Source organism: Pyrus communis, chromosome 12 (assembly GCF_963583255.1).
Source record: "Pyrus communis chromosome 12, drPyrComm1.1, whole genome shotgun sequence".
Classification (NCBI taxonomy): domain Eukaryota; kingdom Viridiplantae; phylum Streptophyta; class Magnoliopsida; order Rosales; family Rosaceae; genus Pyrus; species Pyrus communis.
In genome coordinates, this window is record NC_084814.1 from 19,376,159 (window position 1) to 19,391,076 (window position 14,918).

Here is a 14,918-nt window from a genome sequence, read left to right on the forward strand (position 1 = left end):
AATAGAACTCCTCAGATTGCTGCCAATATCTATCTTGTTGAAATTTTTGAGGTTCCCTCCACATAAAATTTGAATAATCTCTCCAATCTGAATTGTAAATGTTGGAAAACAGGTTGTTCCTTGATTGATTATGGCCTCGATAACCCTTGTGGATTGCAGCTGCTGCCTAGTGCAAAGTATATTATTAGGTAAAAAGTGAGTGCCCAAATGCCAAGCAAAACAATTGTATTGCATTGAGAATTCCCAAACAAATTGGATATTTTTCTTACGTGTTAGCTTTTCGTCGCTGCTTGGATTGATGTTGCTGTGCATACTTAGTTGTTATAGTCCGTGCAAAAAGTCTGCAGTCCACTGTTTTTTGTGTCGATCTAACAACCTGAATAGTAGCATGACAAGTTGATGTTGCTTGTGTTCCTTGCAGCGTGTGGTTCCGTAATTGGTGTGGTATTGTGATTGTCTTGTATTACTGTCTCGTGAGTTATTACAATGACAAATACATGTTGGATTTTGGATTCCGGTGCAACGGATCATATGACGTATGATAAGACTTTGTTTCAATCTACGACCCATTCTCATAGAAAGTGTGTGGCAATTGTCAATGGTACTACTACCACTACTACTACTGTTGGAACAGGAACATTGTCTCTTACACCCTCTTTTCCCTTACATTGTTGTTTATTGGTTTCATCATTGTCCCATCACTTATTGTCTATACCCCAAGTCACTAAACAATTGGATTGTGTTGTATTAATGTATCTTTCATTTTGCTTGCTTCAGGATATTCAGACAAAGGAGATCATTGGGTGTGGCACTAAGAGAGAGAGGCTATATTATGTGGATGACATGGTTCTTGGAAGAGCTAATTTGGTTCGTGCGTCAGTAATAGTAATCTACTGAAGGTATTATTATTGCATCGTCGTTTGGGGCATACATCGTTTAATTATTTGAAACATATATTACCTGATTTGTTCAGTGATATTGAAGACTCAGAATTGAAATGTGAAGTATGTATTTTAGCCAAAAGTCATCGTTCATTCCCTCCAAGTATGAATAAAAGATCTTCTCCATTTGCACTAATACACTATGATGTGTGGGGGCCTTCCTCTGTTTGTACTACTTTGGGAATTAAGTGGTTTGTTATTTTCGTGGATGATTACACTCGTATGACGTGGTTGTATGTGTTGAAAAATAAAAGTGAAGTTTATGATGTGTTTTATCTGTTTCATCAGATGGTTAAAACTCAATATTCCTTTGATATTCAAGTTTTGTGTTCCGACAGTGGTGGAGAATACATAAATTTTGAGTGATCGCGGTTTCTACAAGATCGTGAGATTATTCATCAAACTACATGTCCGCATATTCCGCAACAAAATGGGGTTTCTAAGAGAAAAAATCATCATATCTTGGAAACTGCTCGTGCCTTGTTTATTGGTGAGTCTGTGCCTAAACATTTTTGGCCTAAAGCCGTTACCTATGCTGTGTATGTGATTAATCGTATGTCAACTAGGGTTGTGGACTTCCATACACATCTTCAAGTATTGACAGAACATGTTCCCGTAATATCCATCAATACTCTAACTCCTTGTGTGTTTGGATGTGTAGTGTATGTTCATATTCACAAGATTCATCGTAGCAAATTGGATCCATGTGCTCTTCAATGTGTCTTTGTTAGGTTTACCCCCTAACATAAAGGGTATAAGTGCTATCATCCTAAAACTCACCATATGTATGTGACCATGGATGTTACTTTTTTTGAATCCGAGTATTTTTATTCTTCGATCCCATCACCTTCAAATCACCAGGGGAAGAATACTAGTGGTGATCAGGGTGATCTTAGGTGGTTAGAAATACCAAATAATGTGATATGTAGTTCAAGGGGAGTATATGTTGATGACAATGAGAACAATAGGTCTCAACAATAAACTGTCGAGAATGTGATAGGGCTTTGGTTGCTATCTGTTGAATATAGTGCAGCGTGTTAGCCAGGCCTTGCCGAGAAAGAGTGTGCTGGCATTCAGCCAGCTTCTGTTGAAAAAGAAACAGCTCCACAGCAAGTTGCTGTCGAGCCTAATACTACCGAAACTCTTGTCGAGCATGTTCCCCCCTCTCTCTTTAGCTCAATCGTGCCATTGTCCAATACGTCTTCTCTGGATATCCCTGAGGTAAGTACCATTGATGCTCATGTAACTAATGATGTAATAAATACGTATAAGTTGCCACCATGACAAAATCGTGGTGTACCTCCTGATTGGTTTTCTCTGGAAGGAAAATTGAAGTATCCAATAGCCAATTATGTGTCATGTAACAACCTTTCATCCGAACATCAAGCTTGGGTGAATAATGTGGATTTAATTCAAGTACCAACTTGGGTTAAAGATGCTTTAAAAAGTCGAGAATGGACTGAAGTAATGGATGAAGAGATGAGGGCATTGCAGAAAAATAATACATGGGAAGTAATTGAGATGTCGAAAGGAAAAAAAACCAGTCAAGTGCCGATGGGTTTTTACAGTTAAATACAAGGTTGATGGATCACTTCACAGGTATAAAGCAAGGTTGGTGGTGAAAGGATACACTCAAACATACAGGGTTGATTATTAGGAAACTTTCTCTCCGGTGGCTAAGATGAATAAGGTATGAGTCCTTATCTCATTAGCTACAAATTTGAATTGGCCATTGAAACAATTTGATGTTGAAAATGCGTTTCTTCATGGACATCTAAAGGAAGAAGTATATATGGATTTTCCTCCGGGATATAACAACGAAGGAAAAGCAGAAGTGTGCCGGTTGCAGATGTCACTTCATGGGCTTAAGCAGTCATCTCATGCATGGTTTGGGAGATTCACTCAAGCTATAAAAAAGAATGGGTATTATCAGAGTCAATCTGATCATACTCTATTTGTGAAGCAAAGAAACGGTAAAGTAACAGCCTTGATTATTTATGTAGATGATATGATAATAACAGGTGATGATTCAGATGAGATTGTCAAACTGGAGAAAAACCTTTCTGCTGAGTTTGAGATGAAGAGTTTAGGTGACTTAAAGTTTTTTTCTTGGAGTTGAAGTTGCTCGTTCATCCAAAGGTATTTTCTTGTCTTAACGAAAATATGTTCTGGATTTATTGAAGGAAACAAGTATGCTTGGGTGGAAACTCGTGGATACTCCCATTATGGAGAAACATTACCTAGGGATTTATCTGGATCAAGAATTGGTAGATAAAGTTAGACATCAGAGACTGGTAGGAAGACTAATTTATTTAGCTCATACCTGTCCGGATATAGCCTATGCAGTAAGTATGGTGAGTCAATTCATGCACTCACCAAGTGTGGATCATATGGCAGCTGTTATGCGGATTTTAACTTATTTGAAGTCAGCTTCGGGAAAAGGAATTTTGTTTAAAAATTCCGATCATCTGAAGATCGAGGGATTTACTGATGCTGATTGGGCAAGTGATGTGACTGATAGACGTTCTACTTCTGGATACTTTATGTTTGTTGGTGGAAATCTAGTTACTTGGAGGATTAAGAAACAAAATGTGGTGTCTAGGTCTTCAGCTGAGGCCGAAGTCAGAGGTATGGCGCATGGAGTATGTGAAGTTCTTTGGTTTCGTAAGTTACTCTTGGGTCTAGGTTTCAAACTAAAAGAGGCCACAAATTTGTATTGTGATAATAAGTTTGCACGTGAGACTACAGAGAACCCGATACAACATGATAGAACAAAGCACGTGGAGGTTGATCGTCATTTCATTAAGGAAAAGCTTGAGAAGAAGATTGTGTCAATGTCGTTTGTGAACTCGGAAGAGCAACTTGCGGATATCCTCACTTATGATGTGTGTATTAGGTCTTTTGGTGACTCACTTGTCAAGTTGGGGGAAAGTATTGCCGTGTGTAATATTAAAAAAGGGATGTAAATATATTGTAAATATTAGGAGTCCTTTATTACGAAGGATATATGTTTGTGTCCTTTATTGTTTATTGTTTCCTTATGGAACAAGGATTGTATCTTGTATATATTTTTAGTTATGTAATACAATAAGAATTAAGCCGTAAAATTCTATTCTTTTGACATGTTGGTCTAGTGACATCCCTACTCGGCTACTCCATTCGCGGAGTTTATGGGGTCGGCATGTGGGGAGAAAATTCCAACCGAATTAAGCAAATCCAAATTTGTTCCGTTAAATCTTAATCGGATTATCAAATTATAATACCAAATCTATCTCTTATTTATCGAATCGAATGTAGATCGAATTTGTATCAAGATCCGATTTATTGGCAAGTCTACTTGTATGACAAATTAGTCTAGCCACACTCCGTATAAATTTAGTGAAATGTTGGACAATAGTTGTTGATGAATTGGGCTGTATGGGTATGGCCCAAGCCAGTACGGACCCTAAACCACATCGGCAAGTAGATGGAAGAAGCAGGACGGCACGGTGACGGCAACGTGGCAAACGTTGGTGGTAAGCTCTTGAGAAACAAAGCCGACGGCCGATCATTCTCTCTCAAAATCCAGATAAACGGTCTTGATGAACCAAACCAATCCGACCCAACCCAACCCATACGATCAATCCATAATTTCAACTTTCAACACAGAGAAGTTTAAAAATTATTTAAAAAAACAGTGGGTTTATTCAGGATTTAGTAGCTGCGTGGGTTCAATCGAAATGGTACTAGCAGGTACTGAATTGAGATTGTAATAAAATCAAGGAAATGGTAATCGGGTCGGAGCCGGGCGGTGGGAGCTCCGATTCCGCCGGAGGATGGGGCGTGGCGCGCGGGTTGGTGGTTAAGACGCTGGTGCTGATAGGCGGAGTTCTGCTGCTGAAGCGACTTACCAAGTCCACCACCCGGTGGGACCACGCCCGCCTGGTTACTCGTTCTCTTTCCGGCGAGAAGTTCTCCAAAGACCAAGCGGCGAGAGATCCTGACCACTACTTCAACATTAGGTCGGTCCCCAAAAAGCCGAATTGGGCCCCAATTCCTCCGTCCTTCCTTGTGCAATTCAATTGGGGTTTTTTGTTTCAAGGATTTTGCAGTTGAATTTTACATGATTTCGGGATTTTCTTGCAGAATGGTAACTTGCCCAGCAGCTGAAATGGTGGATGGTTCTAAGGTTTTGTACTTTGAACAAGTAAGTTTATTTATTTGCCAAATCCAGCAACTTTTTTGCTGTAAAGTTTGGTTTTTTGTGTTAATTATAAGCTTGAATTTGTGGGGTTTTGGTTAGGCTTTTTGGAGGACTCCCCAGAAGCCGTTTCGACAAGTATGTTGTTGCCTTCAAATGTCATTTCTTGGCAAACTTACTTGCCCATAATTTTGTTATTTTGTGTAATTGTTAGTGCTACCTGGTTGCAGAGATTTTATATGGTGAAGCCTTGCCCGAAAGAGTTGAAATGTGATGTTGAGGTGGGTGTATAATCCGTTTCGCGGTTTCATTTTAAGAGCATGTTGTTAATGTTATTGTAATCTGTATGTAAACTTACCTTTTTTCATTGAAAGGCAAACTTACCACCCCTCCCGGCCCTTTCGGGTAGTATTCGTTAAGTAAATGTTCACTAGCTCTCTTTTACTTCATGCACTGGCATGACATGAGAATAGACTGTGAGAGATGTATCTCGGGATTCTTTGAGGTTCTGATATGTTTAATTTTTGTTAATAATCAGCTAAGCTCATATGCAATCAGAGACGTGGAGGAGTACAAGAATTTCTGTGATCGCTCAAAAGATCAGCGACCGCTTCCTGAAGAAGTTATTAGGGTTAGTCTATTCACATCAAAATCTCAATCTTAGCTTGTCAATGCATGCTTTGAGGTTCTCTGGTATCAAAGCCACATCATTTGGTAACTTCAACCTGATATAACTTCTTTAGCATTGAACCTTTTGGAGGATAAATCTTATTTAAAAATGAAATCTAAGATCTTCTTAGTGATAACTTAGGAATTTCACAGGCCTGAATTCTTTTTAAATGCCATATTTTCAAAACATTCATTACCAGGGACCGTTGATGTTATAACCTTGCCTGTGAGGCTTCAGGCCCAAGCTTGTGAGTAAGCACTTAAAAAATGCTCTGGAGTTGCTACTTCATCCGGGAATTAGATTGATATTTAACCATTCGAAAACATTTATAGATATGCTTTCAAAGTTTTTATTCATACTTATCTCTGTCTGCAGGACATTGCAGAGCATTTGACAACAATACATCTGAAACGTTGTGAGCGTGGGAAACGCTGCTTGTATGAAGGTTCAACTCCGCCTGACAGCTTTCCAAATTCATGGGTAATTCTTTTGATCTTGATCCTTTTTTCCTTTTGTTAAGACCTTGTTCTGGGGCCATGGATAACAGTCGGTTGCTTGAAAGTTGAAACTGCAATGAATCAAATGACTGTTACTCAATGATATATTGTTTTTCCCCGTTTGTTGCAGAATGGAGCAGCGTACTGTACATCGGAACTTGCAATTCATAAAAATAATGAGATACAGGCCTGGGATCGGGGATTTGATGCTGATGGAAATCAGGTCGGTTTCCCTTCTCTTAGTCAGACACTCTTTAATTCCCTTACTGGATGCTGTAATGTGGTAGTGCTCACAGGAAAAATTGAAAGTGCTTTGTATTGTTACAGGTTTGGGGTCCAAAGGAAGGTCCGTACGAATTCAAGCCTGTGCCGGCCTCTAGTACCAATGACATGTTTTCTTCTTTAAATTTTCCTATCCAGCAGTCTATGGAGAAAAGAATAGAGGGTTCATTTGTGTTGCAAGAATAATCGTCTATTACTTAAACGGCTATAACCATCCATGTAAATGTTCATATTTTTTGTTACTCCGCTCTCTTAATTGGTATTTCACATCAGTTATCATCTCTCACTTCTTGTGTTTCCGAGTACCTTCCTATATGTTACATGCAAAATTTATTCATCTGCCACTCTGCCGGTGTATGGAAACGCGGCCTAGCTCATGCAAAATTGACCTTGTTTTCTGGAAAGAGGATGGACTTACCTACACCCCCCGGGATGGGATGCCATTGTGGTGTCCCAGACGATTGACACAATGCCATCCCGAGGGGAACAGGAATTCTCTCCCATTGTAGACGGGGGCATGTTGCGTTTCCAAAACTTTCAAGTGGTATCTCTTCATTCTTATTGTGCATTGAATTGCAGGTGTGATGCAAGTAAATTGAACAGAAAGATTCAGAAAAAGGCTCCCTGATACGAGCATTCTACGAATGTTCACTAATTTGAGGTTACAGTAACACTTTCTATCCCTGAAAGCCGACATTGATGTAGAAGTACAATCCAACAAGCGCCACAGCTCCGACAGCGACAGCAATAGGAAGCGCCTTCCCGATTGCGTCTTCTCTCTGCAACTGCGCTTTTCGCTGCTTTCGGACGTCTATGCTGTTGGCGTCCTTGGTCACCGGAGGCTGGTATGGTCTAAACCTCCGTTTCGGAGCACCACAAACTGCAAACCACAGATTACTTGCACGGGTTAAATTAAAAACTACACCGCATTTGTACTGCATATAAAAAGCTTTGTAATTTGAGAGTGAAATGCATGTCATGTGTAAAAAATGGAGTAATTTTCACCAGGGCAGAAATACTTGTCAGGTAACTTCTCAAAGGGAGTTCTGTCGTTGTATATGTACCTGCAGCAGCATCACCATGGCCATCAAGATTAAAGAACAACAAAGAAAAACCCAAATTCGAATCCCGCTCCCATAGATTAGAATGGTTAGAATATCGCCTTGTTAGAAATAAAAGGTGTAATATGTGGTACCCGCAATCGCGACAAATATATGCTCCTTTGGAGGCAACGCGCATGGAAAACTTGGGTGCAGCGGAAGAAGCAAGAGGCCTCTGCTTGGGGGAAAGCAATAAGAGGTGGTGTGACGAAGAGAAGAAGGATGATTTTAGAGCGAAACGATCGGGCGGTTGTCGGAGGCCGGCATTGCCCTTCGGAGCTGCCAACGGAGACTGTGGCGCTAGGTGGCTTCTTGTGGTGGGTGCCTGCAGTTGCAGGGCCATGGTGTAGGATAGTAGGGAAGTGAGTGAAAAGGTAGAGTTGGAGTGACAGGAAGATATGAAGAGGATAAGAGAGTGTGGTGGGAACAAAAAAAGGTGAAGTGGAATTGTGCGAGTCTCATTGGGTGTCGCGTGGCTTTCGAAATCGCCACACACCAATCACTCACACCCACCCATTCACACCCACCACCCTCTCGACACTTGTATTTGATTTTTTTTCTTACATCCGTTTGATTATCGTTAGTTTTTAAGTGTTTTTTTAGTATATCGATATTTTTATATTAAAAAAAAGAAAGAGTCCGGTTAAATCACAATGGATAATTTAATTTGATATCAGATTCACCATCCACAAGATTTGAACTTAAATTTCGTAGATAACAAATCTGATACCAAATTAAGCTATTTATCGTGTGACTTAGCTAAACTTTGTGTTTTTATTATAAGTACTTTGAAAAATTTACTAAAATTTTGAAGATATTTCTAAAACGCACTCGGTGCCTTTTGAAAAAGTAATTGGAAGTACTTTGTAAAAAAATATTAGAAAATGTTTCTTGATTCAAAAGGCACGTCGAAATTTTTTCTGCAAAATATAGTCACTCTTTTGGTTGTAAGAAGATATTTTTAGCCATTCCGAAACGAATCTTAACCCAGTGCTTAGGCAACTCCCTTTACTGAGAAGTCCTAAATCAGAAAAATTAAGAATCAGGAGAATTCATAATTCAATTGTTAATCCGAATAATTCCAATTCACATTCCAAAATAAACTTGACATCTTCTTGCCCACAACAGTAAATTACCGTTTTACCCCCCAAAAAATAGGAGGCAGATTCTCTATCCTCCCACTTCCCTTGTCCTCCCGTGCCCTCTTGTTTTGTATGGTCACGGTTAAAGCACGTTAACATTTTATATTTTTTTTTTTTATAGAGATAATAAGACAAAAAAATATAATAATATAAAATATTAACGTAGCTTAACCGTGACCACACAAGCAGGAGGATACGAGAAATGGGAGGGCAGAGAATCTGCCTCCCAAAAAATAACCATTCAACATGGTGATTCAGAGATGTCTGGTTTCGGATTCAGAAGTTACCTGAAGCTTAACGATGGAATAATCACCATCATGGCTTTCAATGGAATTGTAACAATCCAAGTCAAACTACAAAAAGAAAAACATATAATCTTGATACATTTTCACGAAATCCGAATTTTTACAGTGTCATGAAAATCGGTATCTCAAACTACAACAAAATTACTACAATAAAGTTTGGAGGCTTGGCTGAAGAGAAGTCAAAGGTCATAGCAGCTACCAAGGCTTCAGGTCGCCCACGGGCCCTGCTGTCCAGTTCAGGATCTTCTCACCTGGCTTCAAGAAAACATCAGGGCCGTGTGGCAACTTACGCGCAAGTCCATTCAGAACTTGATGGAAAGCATCCCCTGCTTCGGCAGGTTGTGGGAATAACATTGCTTGTTTCATTGAAGGGTTGGCGAGCAATCTCTGCTTCCTCAATATCAGTTCAGGTGGGATTGAAGTGAGTATGGTGTCCAAGTTGGGGACGTCTTTCTCATCTACAAACACGCCAATCTCTTCCCAAGGGATGGCATCGGCAAAGGGTAGAACAATGTCGTCTGCTATGATAACAGGAATGCAGCCAAAAATCACTGCTTCGACCAATCTTGGACTCCAAGGAGCCCAGCCGAGAGGGCACAAACAAAAGACTGCTCGTTGCATGTCCTCATAGTATGTGGTGGGGTGCTCGGTAGAGATGTCAAAAAGCGGATTGTCTTTGAAGTTCTCCCACACTGCTGCTCGTGCACCTCTGTACAGTACAAAAAGTTAGACCATCTCCTGCCCTGACCGATTTTCATGTTAGTGTTATCTAGCAAACCAAAGAACCCAAACTCTCATTTCTTTTTTTCAACAGCTATAACAAGTTAATATCTAGTTTAGAAAATTAAATGCCGTCATGTTTTCTGACCTCATAGACACCATTATTGTTAACACTTACATATAGGTTATGGAAGAACTACCTTGCATAATAACCACCTTCGGGGTCATTTCCCACATCATAAAATAATCCTCGGAAGTAAACAAAGATGGACCGAGGAGTTTTCTCAGGAATTAGGTGGGTTTGCATCTTCTGTGGAGGAGCATAAGGAGGAACTGTAATTGAGCCCTCTTTCAAGCAAACATGATTCTTTTGCCCAAAAGTCTGAACCAAAGTTGCACGTTCGAGCATGGGAAGAATTCCTCTTTCAATAGCCTTCTCTTCCTGCAATAGTTACACAACAAATTCAGATAATTGACATGCTCAAATACAACAAATAAATGTACAGGCATATCGAAACAAGTTAACATATTCCAATTGGTTCAAATATGTATTCGGACCGTCAGAAAACCATGAGAGAACTAAGACGCAAACCAAGCTTCTAAATCTAACCTGATAATGAAAACATGCTCCAAAGTCATGAGGCACTACGAAAAAGTGATCAGCCCCTTCTGTCCGGTTCCAATAAGGCCAATTCGAAGAAATAAGTTGTATTGCACTTCTCATCATCCGTGGTGACTTGAAAGGCAATGGAAGGCCATTGGGTGTCAGGTCACAAGTGGTGTAAACAGGAGTATAAAACCAATCTGCTTCTTCAGGATTAAGGGTTCGGACAGGGCTAGACAGGAGAAACCGATGCATAAATATCTCAGCTGCAAACATGTGGTTGAGGCATCTGGGATCCTTCTGCAGAATCTTCTTGTTGTATTTGCTTGGAAGCTCATACACGAAAACCTTCAACCTTCCCACTGGGTCATCATCCAAGACATCACCAGCACTCCCTACATTCGGTGCAAACAAACCATACTTAAGTTCTCATACACTTGTATTTCTCAGCAGATTTGTATCTGCATACAATCAAAAACGCAAAATTCTTGGTCCTTGGAGTTCACAAACATCGTCACAACAGCATATAATATCTTTGCTGCCCTTCTGGGAGCTACAACCCCAGCTAAACAAACCAGCATTACTGCGTATGTAACTTTGAATATTAACAGATCAAACCAGAACCTCAGTAACTAAATTTGAACGCTAAACATGTTTCCGAGACTAGGCTAATTATTGTCAAATCAAAATTTAGCACAATGTGTAAATTAACAATGATCAGAGCTAAATCAACATCCACCATTACATATGTCCAATTGTACATCAAATTTAGATCCGAAAGATATACCAAACCTAGGAACACACCGTCAATCAAAACCGAAACTTCAAGTGATCAAAACCCAGGTAGCAGTTAGAGGCAGCAAAATGAAATTCGAAATCGAAAAACGGCAAAAACCCAAGAACAACCAAATCATGTAAATCGAAAAAAATAAAGTCTTTCTGTTTCCTACCTGAAATTCTCTCAGTGCGGGCCTGCTCCCCTGAACCAAACCCCACCACAAAGGCAGCAACAAGAAACCCAGCAAAACCCAGCTTCCAAATTCTCATATTTCTCCCCCGAGCCTTCTCTTTCTTCAGCTACAAAATCAGGAACCCAGCAAAAGTAGAAGGGTTCTGAAGGATATGAGCCAAAGAAGCAGATGGGTTCTTTAGTAATCTGGTAAAGCTGCTAGTTGGGACGTCGAAAGCAGAATTGGTTGGATGATTCCTTCAAACTTGTTGGCCTTTTTTTTTTATTACTTTAAAGTCTCTGGCTACAGCCTTTCAGCAGCAGAGAGAAAGTTCACAAGAAATGAAGGAAAAAAAGGTAAAATTTGGGGTTGAAGAAACAAGGAAGAGAAGATCTCTTCTGGGTTGTTTGGTTTGTATTTTATTCAGCGTCCATGGAGGTTCGATGGCAAGTCCATCTCAGTCCTCGACACCCGAGGACCAAACCTCCCCAACCTGCTCTTTTCTGATTAGGAATTTACTAAATAATTCCTTTTTGGTCAATCAAATAAGGAAACTTAAAATAAGTCTGAATTCGTAAGTAATTACTAGATATGGTTCAATTTTATTTAATTATTGGTTTAAGTCCAGTGACTCATTGTTCACGTCAATTTATTTTCATTTTTTGTTAAAATTACCTCTCTATTAACATTATCTATTAATTCTAGATTTACTTGTATTATGAAATTAATTATAATTGATTATTTATCATTAAAGTAATCTCATAATTGTACGATTAGTTTGAAATAATATTATCTCTTCTTACTCATAACTCCCGTACAAACAGTATTATTTTTTATGCGTGGTGGTCTTCTTCCTCCTTGGAACCCATAACCGTGTGTGTTCATGCTGGAACATTTAACCACAGGGCTAGGAAGAAAGCCTTCTAAACCATAACCGTGGGTGTTGATGTGTATATATAATTGTAGGCTCTCACCGTTAATTTCTTTCTTAGTTTTTTGTTTGTTTATATGAACTTTTCTTTTTATAAGTAAAAACGTTATAGCAAATGCACTTTATGTATTTTGTTTATATACCTAAAACATAGGTAGACGTAGAAAATAATTTTGTCTTTCTATAGAGTGAGTAGGATATATCTGCTTTATAGGTATAAATTATTATATTTGATTATTTATCTTCAAATAATCCCCTACTTGTAGAAGTAGTTTTAAAGTATATCTCTTCTTCCATAACTCCCGTATACAATTTGTGTTGTGTTCTCCGATCCCCTTCCTTCTTGTTCGGTCTTCTTCTTTCAAGCTCTTATGATTTCTTCCTCCTTTTTAAAATACAAGGTCACAATTTCTAATTTTTTTTTTCAGTGGTATAGAGCTTTGAAGTACATCAAATCTTGCATCTTCCTACTTGTCATCCCCACCAGGTCCTCCCACAATATAGCACTAGTTACGTCATTTTGATTGGGAACATTGCCATGAAAATATGAGTTTAATGCGTGCACTATTAATTTCTTCCTAATTTTTAGTTTGAACTTGGATTATACATATTTTTCTTTTCAACCTTTATAGGAAATGCATTGCTTTGTTTATCTACCTGTATTATATATTTATGTAATGAATCTATTTGTATATTTTATTTATTCTACCCGTGTTATAGATTAATTGTATTTTATCTACCTATATATCAAAAAAATTTCTATCTCAAATTAAGTGTGTTATCTATCTATACGATATTTTTTCCTCATTAGTCTATCTATATCACATATTATTTTGTGTTATCTATCTATACGATAGGTTTTTATTCATGGTATACTTATATCATAGATTAATTAATATCATCTACCTACATCACAATTTTTTTATCTACCTCAACAACGTTTCTTTTAATTTTTGATAAAGTTATAAGATTGGTTGTAATGTGTTTTTAAAATGTTTTTAGTTAGAAAACGGGTAGATAAAGGTATTTGAAAATTCAAATTTTTAAAATTTTAAATTCAAAAATAAAGAATTTAACTATTTTTTATTTTCAAGGGGCAAAATAGGTGTAATAAAAAATCAAATAAAATTGGACCCAATCCGAAAACAGGTGAATTTTTTGGATCTGGAACAAACTGCCCCATGAAATAAAATGGAAGTCGCATCAAGTTTGGGTTAAATGCATTGGAAAAGGATCCAGTGAGGATCCTTTTCCTGGGGATCTCGAGGATCCCGTGATCGTGATCGTTCATCGTATATCATACGGTTAGAAATTATTTTAAATTTAAAATTAAATATAAATAGTATCTAATGAAAATTGATCGCACGATATACGATGAACGGTCATGATCATGGAATCCCCGAGATCCCCAGGAAAAGGATCCGACGATGATCCTTTTCCAAATGCATTTACACCATAAGGTTGGATTATCTGTAAAATGAGGTACGAGGTTTTAATTTTTGCATTTATACTACGTGAAGTACTAAATATTGAAATTGATGATTAGCGAGTGCATAAAATTTAGATCAAGTCTATGCCACATTAGAACTTAGCGTCTAATTAAACGAAAAGAAAAAATACTGACTTATGAGTCATTTGATAACTATTTTGTTTCAAATTTTAGTTTTTGTTTTCACTTTTTAAAAAATTGAAAATTATTTTCTTGAGTTTTCAAAATTTGTTCTTGAATTTTCACTTTTTAGTTTTTTTTTTTTTTTAAGAACTGAGAATTGAAAGTTGCTACCAAACAAATTTTCAGAAAATTGAAAATTGAAAACCAAAAACCAAATACTAAAAATTAAAAACTAAAAATAAAATGGTTATCAAACGACCCCTTAAGAGTTGTTAGCTTAATATTGCTAAAACAATGAGCTTTATTTCTGCGCCAAAATTTGAGTTCTCCTCTTTATAGATGAATTATGTAAAACATCATTTTGTGTAAAAGATCGTTTGTGTAAAAGAAAATGATATGCAGGTGGATTAAATGTATTTCCTCATTTATAAAGTTTTCATGTTATCGTAAATGGTGGATTATCTTGATAGTTAAGATCTTTTTTTTCAACTCATATTTATCTGATTTAAACCTCTTTAGGTACTCGTAGGCCCTGCTTGTTACAAAAAACTAACTCGGACTGAACTAGTTCTAGAGACTAAGCTAAATTTGTTTGGCATGAACTAAGCAACATAAGAATATTGAAGTGTTTGGTGTAGTGTCGGACTAAACTACAAACTAAAATATTTTTAGGACTTTTTTTCTTTTCGAGTACATCGATATTTTTACACTAGAGGGAGGGGGAGTTCAGCTAAGCTACAATGGACAGCCTAATTTGGTATCGAATTCGTTATTTACGAGTTTCGATCCTAAGATCTCTCACTTCGAAACGAAGAGGAATACTATCAGACCGTATTACTAAGTGGCAAATATTTTTAAGACTTAAATTTACTTTTTATATATTTTAAAATTTTCTTTGTCTTAAAAAAAAACCAAAAAAATAAAAAAATATAATAATTTATCAACCCCGCCATTTTCCTTTAATCTCTAGTTGAGATTTTGTCT

At 37.7% G+C, this 14,918-nt stretch overlaps 3 protein-coding genes and 1 non-coding gene across 4 annotated transcripts; 1 reads left to right on the top strand and 3 right to left on the bottom strand.

Annotated features, from left to right (window-relative positions):
* Positions 1 to 198: 198 nt before the first annotated feature.
* Positions 199 to 293, bottom strand: LOC137711781 (small nucleolar RNA R24). The gene has a single exon (XR_011065127.1). It is a non-coding gene; the product is annotated as a small nucleolar RNA R24 (small nucleolar RNA).
* Positions 294 to 4,352: 4,059 nt separating this feature from the next.
* Positions 4,353 to 6,914, top strand: LOC137710428 (chromophore lyase CRL, chloroplastic-like). Its single transcript, XM_068449444.1, has 8 exons — positions 4,353 to 4,942; positions 5,067 to 5,127; positions 5,224 to 5,259; positions 5,352 to 5,402; positions 5,660 to 5,752; positions 6,167 to 6,271; positions 6,419 to 6,511; positions 6,616 to 6,914. The coding sequence occupies exons 1-8, from the start codon at positions 4,707 to 4,709 to the stop codon at positions 6,754 to 6,756; spliced, it is 816 nt and encodes a 271-aa protein (XP_068305545.1). The 5' UTR covers positions 4,353 to 4,706; the 3' UTR covers positions 6,757 to 6,914.
* A 264-nt stretch (positions 6,915 to 7,178) lies between these two features.
* Positions 7,179 to 8,061, bottom strand: LOC137710429 (uncharacterized). Its single transcript, XM_068449445.1, has 3 exons — positions 7,766 to 8,061; positions 7,576 to 7,634; positions 7,179 to 7,450 (listed from the first exon to the last, which is right to left on the bottom strand). The coding sequence occupies exons 1-3, from the start codon at positions 8,011 to 8,013 to the stop codon at positions 7,248 to 7,250; spliced, it is 510 nt and encodes a 169-aa protein (XP_068305546.1). The 5' UTR covers positions 8,014 to 8,061; the 3' UTR covers positions 7,179 to 7,247.
* Positions 8,062 to 9,170: 1,109 nt separating this feature from the next.
* LOC137710764 (probable beta-1,4-xylosyltransferase IRX10L) lies at positions 9,171 to 11,914 on the bottom strand. The gene is made up of 4 exons (XM_068449886.1): positions 11,392 to 11,914; positions 10,448 to 10,836; positions 10,038 to 10,279; positions 9,171 to 9,826 (listed from the first exon to the last, which is right to left on the bottom strand). Exons 1-4 carry the CDS (start codon positions 11,486 to 11,488, stop codon positions 9,313 to 9,315), a joined length of 1,242 nt encoding a protein of 413 aa, XP_068305987.1. The 5' UTR covers positions 11,489 to 11,914; the 3' UTR covers positions 9,171 to 9,312.
* Positions 11,915 to 14,918: the final 3,004 nt, after the last annotated feature.

Excerpts from the sequence above, each read along its gene's own strand:
- LOC137710428 (XM_068449444.1), top strand. The coding sequence starts at position 4,707 with ATGGTAATCGGGTCGGAGCCGGGCGGTGGGAGCTCCGATTCCGCCGGA. Across the intron at positions 5,403-5,659 it reads AGTTGAAATGTGATGTTGAG|CTAAGCTCATATGCAATCAG; the intron begins GTGGGTGTATAA and ends GTTAATAATCAG. Across the intron at positions 6,272-6,418 it reads ACAGCTTTCCAAATTCATGG|AATGGAGCAGCGTACTGTAC; the intron begins GTAATTCTTTTG and ends CGTTTGTTGCAG.
- LOC137710429 (XM_068449445.1), bottom strand. The coding sequence starts at position 8,013 with ATGGCCCTGCAACTGCAGGCACCCACCACAAGAAGCCACCTAGCGCCA. Across the intron at positions 7,635-7,765 it reads TATATTTGTCGCGATTGCGG|GTACATATACAACGACAGAA; the intron begins GTACCACATATT and ends ATGCTGCTGCAG. Across the intron at positions 7,451-7,575 it reads TGACAAGTATTTCTGCCCTG|TTTGTGGTGCTCCGAAACGG; the intron begins GTGAAAATTACT and ends TGTGGTTTGCAG.
- LOC137710764 (XM_068449886.1), bottom strand. The coding sequence starts at position 11,488 with ATGAGAATTTGGAAGCTGGGTTTTGCTGGGTTTCTTGTTGCTGCCTTT. Across the intron at positions 10,837-11,391 it reads CCGCACTGAGAGAATTTCAG|GGAGTGCTGGTGATGTCTTG; the intron begins GTAGGAAACAGA and ends CACCGAATGTAG. Across the intron at positions 9,827-10,037 it reads GAAGGTGGTTATTATGCAAG|AGGTGCACGAGCAGCAGTGT; the intron begins GTAGTTCTTCCA and ends TGTACTGTACAG.